Raw genomic sequence first — 16,325 nt, forward strand, 5'->3', positions numbered from 1 at the left:
TATTCCATTCCGTTTAGTGGATTCTTCCTGTTTTACTAGATTTGATTTACCTACTTGTATTGCATGGCTCTAGACACACAACAAGGCAACAATATTTTTTATTTTCTTCATCGCTGTATTCGCAATAAATGTAACAGTTAAGTACTGTTACAGCGGTCTACGGCCATGTTTCTGAACATTGACTACAAACTTATGTAAATACATGCGACTAAGAATTGCAATTTCAGCATTTCGAACAAGTCCTATTCAAAGTATTCTACGTATAAATGGTCACCTCGTACTAGATAATCACCTTTTTTTAAGACAAATAATCACAATTCCATTATGTACTTCGATTGAAGCTTTCGGTCAGAGGATAAAAGATTTTGGACAAAAAACTTAATATTATATTCACTGTAATAATCCGTAAAAGATATTCAATGATTCTATCCTGGACTTTACACAATTGTGTAAACACAATTACACTGCTAAAATGATTTAAAAAAAATCATTCCTTTGATAGCAGTATGTAGACAAGGAGATTAAACTTCAAATCTTTTCTTCTGTTAAAATGCAATTTGGTACTTTTTCTTTTCATTTGTAACGTTTCCCCGGTTTTTTGGAAAACAATTATTTTGTCTCGTTATTTATTATAGGTATATTCAAATTTTAATATTTTAAATGCACTTACGTGCCTAAATGATGTCGCTTTTGAAGCATTATAGCGTTTCGCCACTTCTTGGATAAATATTTTGCTAGTTACGCAATTTTTTTGAGCGATCGTGAAATCTTCTGATTGGCTGAACATCGTTTTCGTCTTAACTTACTTTGTGGCATTTTTATAAAATCATCTGAAAAATTTATTGGATTCATTAGAATAATTATTATAAATTCTATTATATTATAAATATAGTCAAACACTTTTTGGTACTTATTTACAAAGCGAAAGACTTCACTGATTTTAGTGGCTTTGAAATATGTTGTTAACGTCAACATTCTAAATAACTTCTCTCGGTACATCGTTACCGTCATTCGGCTTTCATTTCCGAGATATTCATAAAAAGCTTGAGTTCAATTTACGTTACGATTAGAGGTTATTCTGTTATAGATGAACACACCTCACGGCGTCCGTACTTTTTTAACCGACTTCGAAAAAGGAAGAGGTTATTCAATTCGATCAGTTTTTTTTTTCCCCCTATAACATATCTATAACGTTATCGCAATCAAATCGTTATTTTTAATTTTCGGGTCTTTTTAATTTTACGCCGCCTCCGAAAAGGTTGAAATGTATTTAGTATACTATTTAACGAGTAAATAGGTTTTATTAATAGCTCTTGGGTATTTGTATAAATGAAATAGAAATTATTTCATACTTTTTAGTGTATTTTGTTGTAGCTGTTACGTGGCCGACGCGATGGCTAGGCAGCGCGTGTGGCTAGCGGAGGCTTTTGGATGAGAGGCCGGCCGCCTAACTTATATTATTTATTTAAAGTCAATACATCCCGAGCGGTTAGATTGTATTGTTGTGGGAACTGTCACTAGTTTCACTGGGTTTTGAAAGTAAGATGCTAATGTGGGGTTGACACAGTAATGTATGTATTTTACAATTCAATCTATCACAATTGTTCTTGTCGCGAATATACGTAGATAGGTGTGTAATGTGTATATTACCTATCTCCGCAGTATGCTCGGTTTTGACGCACTGGCAATGCGGGGTGGTTCTATAAGGTTAACTTTGTTCGAAAGGGACTTGAACCCGATCTCACTAACTAGCGTTCACCAGCTCACGTTCTAACACGAGGTTCTCGACACAAGATGACTTTAGGTACTGACCGAAGAGCGTTGGTACGAACGGGTTTATATACTAATGAGAAAGGGTGATCTGGTTACTATTTATCAGATAATCGGGCTGGGCCCGTCTGTTCGGTGATGTTTAGAGTGGTTGCATCTGCTGTGCGAATACGGTGGGCCCATTGCTTTCCCAAAACATTTGGTTCTGTTATCGCTGGGCCTGCTGTTTATTTCAAGAGCAAGTAGTCTGTTTGCCTGAGGGTTTTCCTTTCCAGATGTTAAAAGTTTATTTGAAAGGAGGCATGTTTGATAAAAAACGGTTTTTAGCGCATTTTGAAGTCGGTTGTATTTTTTTGTAAAAAATTATTTTATTTCACACTTTTTAATCGAACGAGCAGTATTTGTAGAATGCCATAAGGTGGTTCACCGTTTTTATTCGATAATTACAGTAACAATGGTTATTAACGATAACAAGTTCCATACATTTTTGCAAGTGGGATCATTGCGGAAATATCTCCTATTAGAAGTGAAAGGTTTCATCGCGATCGGTACATTCCTTGCAGAGTTAAATAGTTATTATAAATAAGAAATTCTACAAATTTTTGCAATTGGGATAATCGCGAAAACATCTCTATTAGATGTGAAAGCTTTCATTGTGATCGGTACATTTCTTGCAGTCTAAACGCCGAAATATACAGGGTGCGTCACGGAAAGCAGACGTTTTCTAATATAAATATTTCTCAGTTAATTTCTAGCGTAATTTTAATTTATTGTCACGAAATGATACATTATTACACGCCATTTTAGGCTATTTGATGATATGAAAAATTATGTCACTTAAATGGTGACCATTTTGGTGAATGCAACTTTGCACGCCTTATTTCAAAATTCGGTGACGTTCCTTGGCCTCCTCGGTCACCTGGACCTTTCAATGTGTGATTTTTTTCTATGGGGCTATCTCAAGTCACGCATTTACGAAGGAAAGCCACGGACATTAGGAGAACTGAAGTATCCCATTCGCCAGCAACTAGGAATGATAAACGAAGAACTGTTGAAGAGAGTAGTAGCGAACTTCCGGGAGTTCACCATGGTCACCATTTAAGTGACATAATTTTTCATATCATCAAATAGCCTAAAATGGCGTGTAATAATGTATCATTTCGTGACAATAAATTAAAATTACGCTAGAAATTAACTGAGAAATATTTATATTAGAAAACGTCTGCTTTCCGTGACGTACCCTGTATAAATGAAGCATTACGTTTTTTGCGATAAATGTCGTTAGGAATGAAAAAATTGCAACATATTTTGTTTTACAATACCAAGCGAGAGAATACTCTACAAGATGCAAAAGGTTTCGTTTCGATTGGTCCAACCGTTTCGGAGTAATCGACGAAAAAAAAGTAAAAACACTGATCAAATTAAGTAACCTCCTCCTTTATCGAAGTCGGTTAAAAATAATAATAATGAAATTAAGAAACTATAAAGTGTTGAACACAAAATTAAACTTACAATTAGAAACATAAAAATAAAAAATAAAATTAAGAATTCAAAATCATTAAAAATAAATTAAAAGTAGCTGTAGCAAACTTATTAATTATTGAAAATCATTAAGTCAGCAGTCTTATCGTTAAAAAGTCAATTCGATTGAAAAAGTTACAATTTTATTAGTTAGTTGTCACACGTGACAACTTGACCCACATCGTTAAATAACTTAAACTATCCACTCATTTATTACGAAGTTTGAAAAATGCAAAAAGATCATAAGAATAAGTTGGATAAATCTCTAAATTATCGGATTTTAAAAACGTTATATAGTCAATACTAAGAACATATATTGTTCATATATTCTATTGAATAGGCAAGATATTGCAAAAATTTACTTCAAGTATATCAAAACTAACAATGACCCGTCGTGTCTTGATACTAATCTACAGCGAACTGAGTGATCGCGGGGGAGAGGCGACAACACGTCCACGCGTTGCCACGAGTTATTAGTACATTTCTATTCTTTAGATTTTTTCTATTAGGTATTATAATAATTGTGACAACCAACCCGTGTGACAATCGTACCCGGTCTCCCTTACGTGTAAACAGGACTGGTTCAAGGCCTTTTCCAAAGCGAGCTATTTTCTATTTTTTGCGCCCTCCTATTATCCCTACTTCCTCCATCAAACATAAGATAGAAACAATAAGATTAAGGAAGAATTAAAGAATTAAAATGCGATACCCCATCATTTTATTATAACTTAACTAATACAAAGCTTATTTATATCACTTGAATATAATTATGGAAAACTGAAATATATTGTTAAATTCAATAGAATAACACAATTGAAAAATTAAAATTGTTGCTTACGTACGAGCTTTCACTGCAGCAAATTTTTCAATTAAATTTTCTGATGCTAACTTTTGTGCAATATCCCGCTCAATTGAGAATGTTGCCAAACCGTCTGTGTCATTCTTCTACACAGGTACATCTTGATCAACTCTAATTTTAAATAAAATTCACAACACTCCTCTTATTATTATTATTATTATTATTATTATTATTATTTGTAATTATTGATATCTCATCAATCCCACCGATTTCACTCATTTTTTATTAATATGTTGTTCGGCATTAGTTTTCGAGATATTTGCAAAAGAAAGTTTCTACTATGACAGTGAATTCTGCGCGTATTGGATGGCTAGTTTCTATAAACACAGCATGGTACCCGTCAAGCAGTATAGACAACGGGTGGGAATGAAAAATTCAATTTCTCATCAACTACACACTAATCGTAAGTTTATGTTAAATAACGTATAACGGCAGTCATTTTTCGAATTTCGTTATGCGTGACCGGCCACCTAACGGCGGCCAGAATATTAATTTAACCAAACCTAATCTAATACAAAATTAAATCAGTGAACTTGTTAATTAGTGAATTAGGTTAGGTTAAATTAATATTCCAGCCGCCGTGAAGCGACCAAAATGCCAAAATAAAAAATCATTGAAATCAATCAAGTTCGATTTTTTAGTTCACCAGTTATATGTACTCCTTGGGTTTCGGCCACTGCAATCTGCCTATTCCCGTGCTTACGCACACAGTGTAGGTATACGCAGAATTCATTGGTACATATTGTGGCAACTTTCGTTTGCAAATAATCGTCGGAAATTAAAGCCGAGCGGCGGTGTTACATGTGTAGGACAAAGTTGCTCAGAATCATCAGTTGCCCAACAACATATTAAAAAATAAGCGAAATCGGTGGAATTGATGACATATCAATAATTAAGAATTAAGAATTAAGAATTAAGAATTAAGAATTAAGAATTAAGAATTAAGAATTAAAATTTCGGCCGGCGTTAGGTGGCCAGCCACGTAAGTCAAAGTTCAGAATCAGTTGTGTTTTAATTTTAAGCTGACACGTTATATGGATGGTAGCCGAACCTCGTAGTGCTGTTGACAGAAACGGTAGATAAGCGAGGGTCTCTTGCTAACGGACACACATCCGCGGGTGTATACGTACAGGCGAAATTCGATATAGTAGTACTCATTGTTTTTTGCGAATATCTCAGAAACTAAGCGAGCCCGACATATAGGTTAAAAGAAAAAAAAGTTCATCGAAATCCGAAGAGGGGCGGCTTTTCATTTCTTACTTTAATATTTTATTTTAGTATATTGTTTGTTTAAAAAAAAAAAAAAAAAAAAAAAAAAAAAATAAGTAACTTTAAAAAAAATATGCAGGAGACACTACACAAAGTCCTAAAGTGATTATGACATTCATACATATTTTATGCCAAATTCTCTACATTGTAGCGTAAACAGTAGAACAAGGATTACGTTAAAAAAGCGTCGAGCCAGACAGAAATAGGTAGAACTAAAAAGGAAGAGACTTTTAAGAGCGAGTAGAAGATTTTTACGTGAGGTTCTTACGGTATACACTGTAGAGCAAAACTAAACCATCATGTTGTTTCCGTAAAAAATTATGATCTACATATTGTAGACATATGACGAGATAAAAAATTTTGTAACTATTTCAGCTTTAGAAACCAATTTGGTTTTTAGCTTTTAACCCCATTGCCTTTAGTTTGTTAATTATAATATTTCATTTTTGAATCAATTTTGAATATGTTTAATATCTTGTTAATTGATTGCTAGTTAAAAATATAAATATGTTTGCTCAGTGGGAATCAATATCGTAAAAATATTGTAAAAACTTAATAATCATATAATATATCAAGACATATAATAAATAAATACATATGTTTATAAATATATAATAAATCAACACGTCGTCTCTTAAGCTGAAATAGTTGCAAAATTATAAACAGGTTTAGCTTTTCTGTTAATTTCTACCAATATATAATTATAAATAAATAAATAAATAAATAAATAAATAAATAAATAAATAAATAATTAATGATTTTCTCAAAGAATGCTTTCATTGGTTCAGTTTTGCTTCTCCATGTTTATCTTATTGACTTCGCTCGGCTTATGACAGTGTAGGGTGAGGCACCTTCCACTAGGTATGGTATACCTATAGTTAAAACGATTCTGGTCTTCAATCAGTGGGTGACTTCACAATCAGTGGTTACGGTTATTTTTGCTAACGTTTTTATAAAATTTCGTGAATCATGGTTTATGACTCAAACCTGTGGCGCGCAGTGTTCTAAACCATCATTCACGGAATTTTATAGAAATATTCGCGAGAAAAAGTCATAATCATATGAAATCAGCCGCTAATGGAGAAGCTTGTGGCCGCAGTAGTTTGAACTAGTATTGGTTAATTGACAACTGACTTTGAAATGATGTGCACCAGTCATTTTTCTCTTTACTGATCGTGAATGAATTATCATAATTTTACAAGCAAGCATCTATCCGGGAAAATTTTGTTGCTTGTCGAATTGCTTGTCTCGTGTAAACTAGTCATAATGTGTGCCAACTCTCGAGCATTATAGCGAGTGACGAAGTCTCCCCTTCCCCTCTATGTATTACGCAATTATGCTATAATGTAGAACTTATGGCAGTGTTTACTACTTACTGTAATATTACCGCGATCTACATACGTCAAATAAAGATATATAATATGTATATTTCTTTTTATTTTATTGGTTGATTCTGAAATTATTTGTCAGTATAGCTTATATTACTGGAGATTTAGTAGAATTATTGCTACTTGTTTAACCTTTTGTTGTATCATTTTTTTAATCGTGAGAAAAAGTAAGAAAATAAAACCAATCTTTGTTTATTGTAGAAAGTTACTTAAAGACAAATTATATGATACATTAGAAATTGACGACGTTATCTGAAAGTAAAACTAAAAATTGTAATTACAAAGGATGAGAGATATTTTTGATAAATTCGTTAATGATAAGATATGCAGTTTATTTATGTTCGATATTATTTATGAACAGGAATTTCGTGTCCTGTTATTTTATGTAGCGTATTCGCACAGAATGCAACGAAAGATTAAAACGTATCTCTATATCAAAACTATATTTTTTATATACAGGGTGTCCCGTGACTCATGGTCAACCGATTAGAAGGTGATTCTACGCGTAAAAATGAGTCGAAAAGAAAGAATAAAATTTTTTCCTTCGTGATGCACCAAGTCATGTACCGAGTGCACACGTACCGAGTAAATTTTCGACTTTGATTTTCTCGAAAACGAAGACACGGAGGAAAAAATTTTATTCTTCCTTTTCAATGCATTTTTACATGTAGAATCATCTCCTAATCGGTTGACCATGATTCGCGGGACACCCTGTATATAATAAAATAAGGGAACAATAAAACTTCTACTTATATCTTTTTAGAATGGATTCTAAAATAAATATAATATCACTTGTATTGTGTTAAATTCTGTTATTACATTTATGTAAAATAATATAAAATGTGATAGTGATAGAAATGATAAATAAAAGAAAAAAATTGTTTGGTGAATAGTTTATAACAAAATACAGAAAACAGATTTCTTACTTACATTAAAAATTCTTCATCCACATACACACCAGTATAATTAAAATACGTATTATGGTTAAAATACGTTTTTTTAGTTGATAAATTATATGATCAGAAACTGTATCCTTTTCATTTTGTAATTGTATTTGTTTGTGCACAGAGTGAAAATTCTTTTAAAATATAGGTACGTTTCAATGTATCTTACTTTGATTTAAGGCTGTATTGCAGCTACGAATATTCTTCGTTTTTAATCCTGTTCTTTTCCTTCTTCCCCTTTAATCTTTAGTAAACAAGCGTAAACTAACACTGTGATACATGTGAATATGAAAAAAAAATTAAATGAGTTGAAAATAGCAGAAACTGGTCCGAAACGAAAGAAGATCGAACAATGATTACTTCCCCTGGACTATGGTCGACGGTTATGTCGAGGTCGCAACACTGCACAGGCGTCGATCGATACGAACAAGAAAAGTTGCCCTTGCGACTTGAGAATAGGGGAGGGATACAGGATACACGATGCTTTCTTACAATTTTTCTCTTATTATTGTCATATTTTTGTTTCTCTTTAGTTTCCATGTTATGTTCTTTATTATTGAAATAGATAAGAATTATTTAGGTAATATCTGTTCAAATTCTGTAATAGGAAACAAAAGTACTGTAAAGCTGCGTTCTCAATGCGTCGGCAGTAATCTGGTGTATAGATGCAACGGCGAATTTTTCTACAATGTCAAGCACTGAATTCATATTCTCTTGATGGTTTCGACATGATTTCTTTTGATATTTATCGATATCAATCGGTAAATCAATGGGCATGGCGATCGGCTTTTCAAACCATGTAACACAAGCCGACGTACAAGTCCATAATACATAGTTTAGTATTGTCGAGCAGCTTTGTCAATTCTAATCAACAATTTGCCAACAACCGATTCCAATGTAGTAAGGATGTAGGTTAATGTTATAACGGTTATGATGAAAAAAAAAATAATATGAAATAAAACATTGTGAAAAATCAATTGATGGCCCGAATTTTATATAATGAGGAGGTACGCGCGAATTTTGATACACAAATATTGTCGAAATCTTAGAAATGTCTCCGATTTTTAGAAATGTCTTTTTGTATTGGTACTAAATTTGTAGCTTTTTTCGTTTTTGAATTATTGACAAGAAACGTAGTTTATGAAACGAAAAAATGTTAGTAACTTTTTATATTCGTCTCGCCATAATTTGGTCGGGTATTGATATTTTTTATTGAAACTTGGACACAACATTCTTTCATATATTGTACGAAATATGGAACGTGTATAAAAATTTCAAAACGTTCCAAGAATAATTACGGAGTTTTTAAAAAAAACTTGAATGTATTCTCGTTCAATTGTAAACGTTGTATATCTTTCGGACTTTCAAAGTTTGGTTTCTAAATATTTTCAGTATGAATCAAGGAATTTTTTTTTTTAAAAGCTTCAGATCTTCAAAAGTTATAGCAGAAACGTATAAACGAGTTGCATACATACTAGTATATTTCTCCGTGCTGCGGCCTAACATAACGCGCGTTAGCGAAACGCGGAAGGATCCGATATTCCATAATGTAATACTTTCTGATTGTTTATTATAACCATTACTTACACTTATGTATTTTACACTAAATTTTATGAATATATTTTCTAGAATTTTAACGGTTTCGTGACAATAAAAAAAAATATTTTTCAATGATACAATTCTACATGATTTTGATGAATCTTCTAAACCCCAAGTATGCTAAATAACTAAAGCGTATGTTATTCATTATTCTTAAACGGATAATATTGCATTTTTTAATAACTATAAACTTGTTGATAATCCTAGCGAATTTAAGATAAATTAAAAAGTTACCGCGGCTGAGATGACAGATGTTTCAAGTATGTTACTTTATATGTATTTCCCCAAGAGTACAAGAAATATATACTAAATATGTATTTCGAGCTCCTTATACATGAAAAATAATTTTTAACAAAAAATACAACCGACATCGAAATGCGCTAAAAAGTATGAAATAATTTCTACTTCATTTATACAAATACCCAACAGCTATTAATAAAACCTATTTACTCGTTAAATAGTATACTAAATAATATTTCAATCTTTTCGGAGGCGGCGCAAAATTAAAAACTTTTCTTCTATTAGGAAGATTCTAGTTCAGACGTCGACAACCTATCAAATCATTATCGAAAAGGTTGAAATGTATTTAGTATACTATTTAACGAGTAAATAGGTTTTATTAATAGCTCTTGGGTATTTGTATAAATGAAGTAGAAATTATTTCATACTTTTTAGTGCAGTTCGAAGTCGATTGTATTTTTAATTAAAAATTATTTTATTTCACACTTTTTAGTGGAACGAGCAGTATTTGTAGGATGCCGTAAGGTGGTTTACCGTTCTTATTAGTTAATTGCAATAACGATAGTTTTTAACGATAACAAGCTCCATACAAGTTATAACAATAGTTATTAACAATAAGAAATTGCATAAATTCTTGCAAGTGAGATATCGCGGAAATATCTTCTATTAGATGTGAAACGTTTCATCGCGATCGGTACATGCCTTGCAGAGTACACATGTATATAAGAAACAGTACAGAATCGGCGGCGACTGCATGCAGACTCATACACCGGTAGAGATACGTAGGCATACGTAGAATTCAATGTAGTAGTAACAATAGTTTTTCACGAATATCTTGGAAACTAAAACTTTCCGTTAATCATGCATAATGAAAAAGTTGTTCAAAATCATGTCCCTGACAACATATTAAAAGGTCATTGAAATCGCCCAATCTTGACATTAAAAACTTCCAGTATTTTGCAATAACAATGAAAAAATGAAACATTTTTTTTTTCAATGGGACCAATCGGAAGACACCCTACAAGATGCAAAAGGTTTCGTTCCGATTGGTCCATCCATCTCGGAGTAATCGGTGAACACACACATAAAAAAAAACAAAAAAAAAAAAAAAAAAAAAAAACATGATCGAATTGAGTAATCTCCTCCTTTTCGAAGTCGGATAAAAAAAGATATGATTTTCGCCTATACCTCGACCAAAAAGATACCTCTCCTAGCTGTAATAGCTGCGTCAGTCGGTCCTTCCATGCTAGAATGGAATATAATGCAACATAAAATAATTTTTAACAAAAAATACAACTGACTTCGAAATGCACTAACAAGTATGAAACAATTTCTACTTCATTTATACAAATACCCAACAGCTATTAATAAAACCTATTTACTCGTTAAATAGTATACTAAATAATATTTCAATCTTTTCGGAGGCGGCGAAAAATTAAAAATACCCGAATATACGATGCTGCCAATAATGATTTGATAGGTTGTCGACGTCTGAACTAGAATCTTCCTAGTAGAAGAAAAGTTTTTCTTATACGCCTTTTGTATAATTGTTTTCATTTTGTAAAATTGTTTTCAAATATTTCATCATTAACGTAGCCTCCAATTCAAACGTTTATTAATTATTCCACTTCAAACATTTAATATTTGTTGTTTAGAATCCTTAGAATTTCCTTTTTTACATTATGACAGGCGATAAGAGATTAGGTTCCGTATTCATTTTAAACAACGACTAAAAATGTTCTACCAGTTCAGTTTTTTTATTATGCTGTGCCAACGGGGTGCCAAGCCGTTCGTTCGCGACCTACATACGTCAGGCCCGTTTTTCGTACCTGACACTGCAGTCCCTGGTACTGCGCGCTGTACGCGCTCGGATTGGTCGGTGTTTTTTGTCATTAACTCGAAAACCAAGCGTTATTTTGGCAAAGGAAAAATTTATTTAGAATCACCTTAGCAATCATCCCTCTTCGCCTGTCGAGGTAGTTGCGTGACACCCTGTATATCCTACTATATATGAAAGGTTTCATCGCGAACGATACATTCGCTACAGAGTAACATGAAGGAATAGATTTTTTCCTATAACAGTAGTTATTAACAAATTCCATAAATTTTTGCAAGTGGGATCATCGCATTCGATACATTCTCTACAGCATAAACGCCGCGCCGGAAGATATAAACAAAGTATTACGTTTTTTGCGATAAAAGTCGTTAGGAATGAAAAAACACAAATATTGTTTTGCGGGACCAATCGGGAGATATTCTCTACAAGACGCAAAAAGTATCGTTCCAATTGGTCCATCCGAATTCCGAAAAAAAATCTTAAAAAAATCTCCTCCTCCTTTTCGAAGTCGGATAAAAATTATAAAAGCGATTCGATTTGAATGCATGAAAGAAGGAATGGTTGTTTATTAAGTGAAAGGTTTGGATGACAACCGCTGAGAGCCTGACAAACGTCGACGAACGTTCATGAACGTTTAGAATAAGGGTCGAATAGGGCAATAAACATGTATTGTAACAATTTACCTGGCAACGAAAATCTTGCCAAATGTTCGAGCAAAAGGATATTCCAGAATAAACGATTAATAACGGAATGAATAACGCATAAAGACCCGCGTTGGAATGCATGAATTGTTGCAGAAAAATTATTAACTAGCGATTTGTTATGAAACATCGCTCTCTGTATCGCGCAAACCCACGTTAAACCTTAATAATGTTAACAACAAATAGTTACTGCCGAATAACCGGTAATGAATTGATTGTCGCGAAATAGAACACCGCGAAATAACCCTTTCGTTGACCAGTGCAATCTGTCATCACTGGAATGTAAATTATACCAGCCGCGTCGCTTAAAATGTCTTAATAAAAGAATTTTAATAAAAATCTGTATGGAATTCGAACATTCCCGAGAATTTGCGACGAAGGAAAACCGTTGTTAGAATTAGAAAAGAATAGACAACTAGAGACAGAGTAGGAAAACGAAGTCAAGGAGGGATGAGAATTCGGGTAGCACGCCACGACGAACCAATCACGAGTGGGCCTTCTCCTTCGACGCGTACTATGATTTGCCAAATGATGTCCCCACGCGGGGTACCGATCGCAAGTCGAATCCTGAGACTAGATCGCAAACTGAAGCAAATCACTCTTCGTCGAAAAATCGTAGGTATCTGTGACAGGGAGATTTCTGTGTTCGCGTTGAAGACAGAGTTGTCGACGAATTCGCGTAATTAATCTGCTCGGCAAGTCCACGTGTAGGCAGAGTGTCGAGATTGTGATAATTCGTGTTTCACGGCAAAGACTCATACGTATACGTTAAAATTTTCATACTTTTCATTATTCTATCGTTTCTCTTTCAATTTTAAATCGTTCCGTTAATTAATTATAAATATTTTCTTTCCTTGCGTCGCGTTGTAATTTCGTATCGTCAATTATTGTCTAATAAAGGCCGATCGTGATCGCGTAGTGCGCGTGTGGCAAGGTTCTCATCCTTCTTCGTTTTCCAGATTTCCAGACATCCAGCGAATTCATCAAAGCTATTATAAATGATTATCATATATTATTTAACATCGGTGAGTTGTTTATTCTATTCTGTTAATACGACAATCTGGTTCACGTGAGGCAAAACGGGCGATCTATGTAACCGTGGTTTTGGAAGAATTCCTTTAGATCGTTCCGCATCAGTTCGGGTATCGACTATCGTTTTGTGTTTCGTTCATGCAATTTTCAATTATAAAACCGAGGGACGACCTACGAGACCGTCTGGTCCTGAAAGCATTCCCCTAGGTTCATTCCCTCATTTGAAAAATAATCAAATCGCGATAGATTCCATTAAAGGAATTCATTTACTAAAATCCAAGCGTCTCGTCGTCGCTCGAATCTAACATATATGTAACAAATAGCGTTCAATTTAACCTAGTCTTTTTCCGATATCCGTAGTTGATTTTCATATTTTGTAATCTATATACAGTAAAACCTGGATAAATTCAACCAAGATTGGGACCCAGTGGTTGCGTTTACCTAAGCACGGTATCGAAGCTCGGATGACACGCGACGACCAGCCAAGCGTGAACGTTGAAAGGGACAGACAGTGGTGGAAAGAGAGAGGTCCGAAATCAAAGGAAAGAGCCGAAACGTATCGGTGTGACTAATACTAATTGAATCAAAAAACTTTTTTATTTTTCACTTTTTTTGAGTGAAACTTTTACTAGCGCATTGGTGAGATTTTTGTGAGTAAAGTGGTACCAAACACGATATAGTTTCAATTATAATTACTTGCTAAAATTGATGTTATAAGTTGGCGAAAAGCAAGAGAGATCGAAATCCAAACCAGTCGCGGTGTCGGCTTTGGTTTCAAAGGTTAGGTTAGGTTAGGTTAGGGTTAGGGTTAGGTTAGGCTGGCCGGCTCGCGCGCAACGACGCCATTATCGAGCATCGATTCATCAAGCTCGGAATCGTGTTCACTGGATTGTTGAATATAGTTAGTTTAAGTGCAGTTCAGACGAAAAATATGGACCATCGAACGGTCGGTGAAACGCTCAAGATCCGCAGCAACAGTGCAAGCGACCGGATCAATTACAGGATTAATTCATTGTACACGCGAGCCGCCAACCACGCGTCGATCACCCACATGTTCACGGACACCATCAAAAGCAGCGGGCTGAATTTATATAATTAACGGCGCTTATTTGCTCTCTGCTAGCACTCTTGTAAATTCTCTATTCAATTTGTATATACCTTTGTCGAAATAAGATACCACATTTATTCAATATATTTTATATTCCATGACTAAGCCTACTGTCATGGCTACCCGTTTCGTTTCCGACCGTTGTTACTTATTACCTATAAATATGTTATTTTTGTAATTATAGTGCGGTTGGAAGTATTCCAAGTCTCCGATCGACTATTTATATGTAAGTTTGATTGCTTGGTGTAATATTTTTACTTGTTTTATCTTATTTCCTTTGAGTGTCCTAACTCTCACCCTAACCCCTTCGCCTAACCCTAACCCTAGCATGCTAGGTGTGTATGTGCCCTAGCATGTTAGGGTTAGGACACGTACCCTAACTCTAACCCCTTCCCCTCACCCTAACCCTTCGCCTAACCCCCTAAACCTAACCCCTTCGCCTAACACCCTAACCCTAACCCCTTCGCCTAAACCTAACCCTGGCATGCTTGGTGTGTATGTGCCCTAGCACGTTGGGGTTAGGACACGTACCCTAAATTTAACCCCTTCCCCTCACCCTAACCCTTCGCCTAACCCCCCCTAACCCTAACCCCTACGCCTAACCGTAACCCTAGCATGCTAGGTGTGTATGTGCCCTAGCATGTTAGGGTTAGGTTAGGGTTAGGTTAGGGTTAGGGTTAGGTTGAGTGCGGTGATGTCGCCGTGGTGAGCGGACGTGTGCTGGGTCCGCTCCGGCTTTCTACACGGGAAATCCGGGAAAAGTGTGGAAAATAAATAATATCTATATACAGTCTGATAAAGTTTTATTTATTGAACAATATAATGTATAAATTTCACAACTTGGACACGGGGTACGACATGTAAGGACAAAATAGTGAAATAACAGAAAGATGGACGAAAGTGACATGTGTAGTGGAAGACGGGTACAATCAAACCAATTCAGTAAATAGCAAAGCACTGCACTCCACAAATAGGCATAAAAGGGATTATAAAGTGTAAGGTGCTTAGGGTAGACGCCATACGAACAGGAATGTGCTATGTTTTACGATCACAGGACCATTTATTCTACACGGGATGGGAATCGCAAGATGGAGACGAACACGTGGGACGAGTTAGCTCATTTGGATGACATAGACAACTGCTTTCACTCAACACAGGAAGCACACGGTATTTTCCATAAACCTCAGTACACAGGACAACACTGGTGAGTGGTTTAAATCACATTTTTAACACAAACAACACAAAATAACACGATGAAAACGGGAGACGCGAGCACGAGGAAGACAGCGGAAACGGCAAGAGACAGCCGGAAGCGGAAAGCGCGTCAATCTGCCAATTGTCGATGCTATACGCATGTGCGAATAAACTTTCGGCAAATCAGATCGCTTTCGAGCTCGTGCGTCTGCGTACTTCATGACTGCACGAAGAAGAACAGTAAAGGGCCTAGCTTCGCAAGCGCCCTACGCACCGGGAATGATTTCTTGGGAAATTTAAAGGCTGCTCTAAACCAAGAAAATTGTAAGAACGAATTAAATGGGCCGAGACAAGTTCACCGGATAGGCACGATCAATTTCATAGGCCTCGGTACCGAAAAATCTTTGGTTTTTGGTCCGGCAAAGAAAGGGGCACACCCCCCTTGCTAAGATTTTAATTCTGACTAGGCACTTCAGTAATCTCCAGTAAGTAAGCAAAACTGTGACGTCACCGACGCGAAATCAGGTGCGCAGTTTATGGCCGGTTACAGTAGGTCCCCAAAAATCTTCTCACTACAGTAGACTGCGATATATTGGTAACTCAAAATTTTTATGGCAGATATGCAAAAATATATTTTTGGGTTCCCTAGTGACCCGCGGGTCAAAATGACCCAGGGCGCTTGAAGACCCCTGGGGTTAGGAGGACCCCAAGGGGTCCCAAGAGCCCCATGACGTAGTGCTGACATCATGCGCGAAGAGGAATGCGCGGTGGAAAGACAAATTGGAGGATAAAATCTAAAATTTACTTTGCCGGGGGTCCGTGACGACCCACTGGGGCTCTGGATAACCCGGCGTATACAGGGT

At 35.3% G+C, this 16,325-nt stretch overlaps 1 protein-coding gene across 9 annotated transcripts in view; it reads right to left on the bottom strand.

The window, feature by feature from the left end:
* The window catches only part of LOC117611100 (uncharacterized), a 50,380-nt gene extending 41,570 nt beyond the window's left edge, over positions 1–8,810 (bottom strand). For 5 of the 9 annotated variants that reach the window (XM_034339011.2, XM_034339005.2, XM_034339010.2 and 2 more), the window contains exons 1-2: positions 7,921–8,810; positions 671–830 (exon numbers count right to left, since the gene is read on the bottom strand). In XM_034339011.2, the coding sequence (XP_034194902.1) occupies positions 671–699 (29 nt within the window). In that variant the 5' untranslated portion in view covers positions 700–830; positions 7,921–8,810. Of the gene's footprint in view, positions 1–670; positions 831–918; positions 2,088–4,133; positions 4,301–6,795; positions 6,817–7,737 lie in introns of those variants that run through there. The other 4 variants (XM_034338998.2, XM_076689504.1, XM_034339000.2 and 1 more) reach the window with 4 other exon arrangements.
* Positions 8,811–16,325: the final 7,515 nt, after the last annotated feature.

The sequence above is a fragment of the Osmia lignaria genome, chromosome 8, assembly GCF_051020975.1.
Source record: "Osmia lignaria lignaria isolate PbOS001 chromosome 8, iyOsmLign1, whole genome shotgun sequence".
NCBI classification, from domain to species: Eukaryota; Metazoa; Arthropoda; class Insecta; order Hymenoptera; family Megachilidae; genus Osmia; species Osmia lignaria.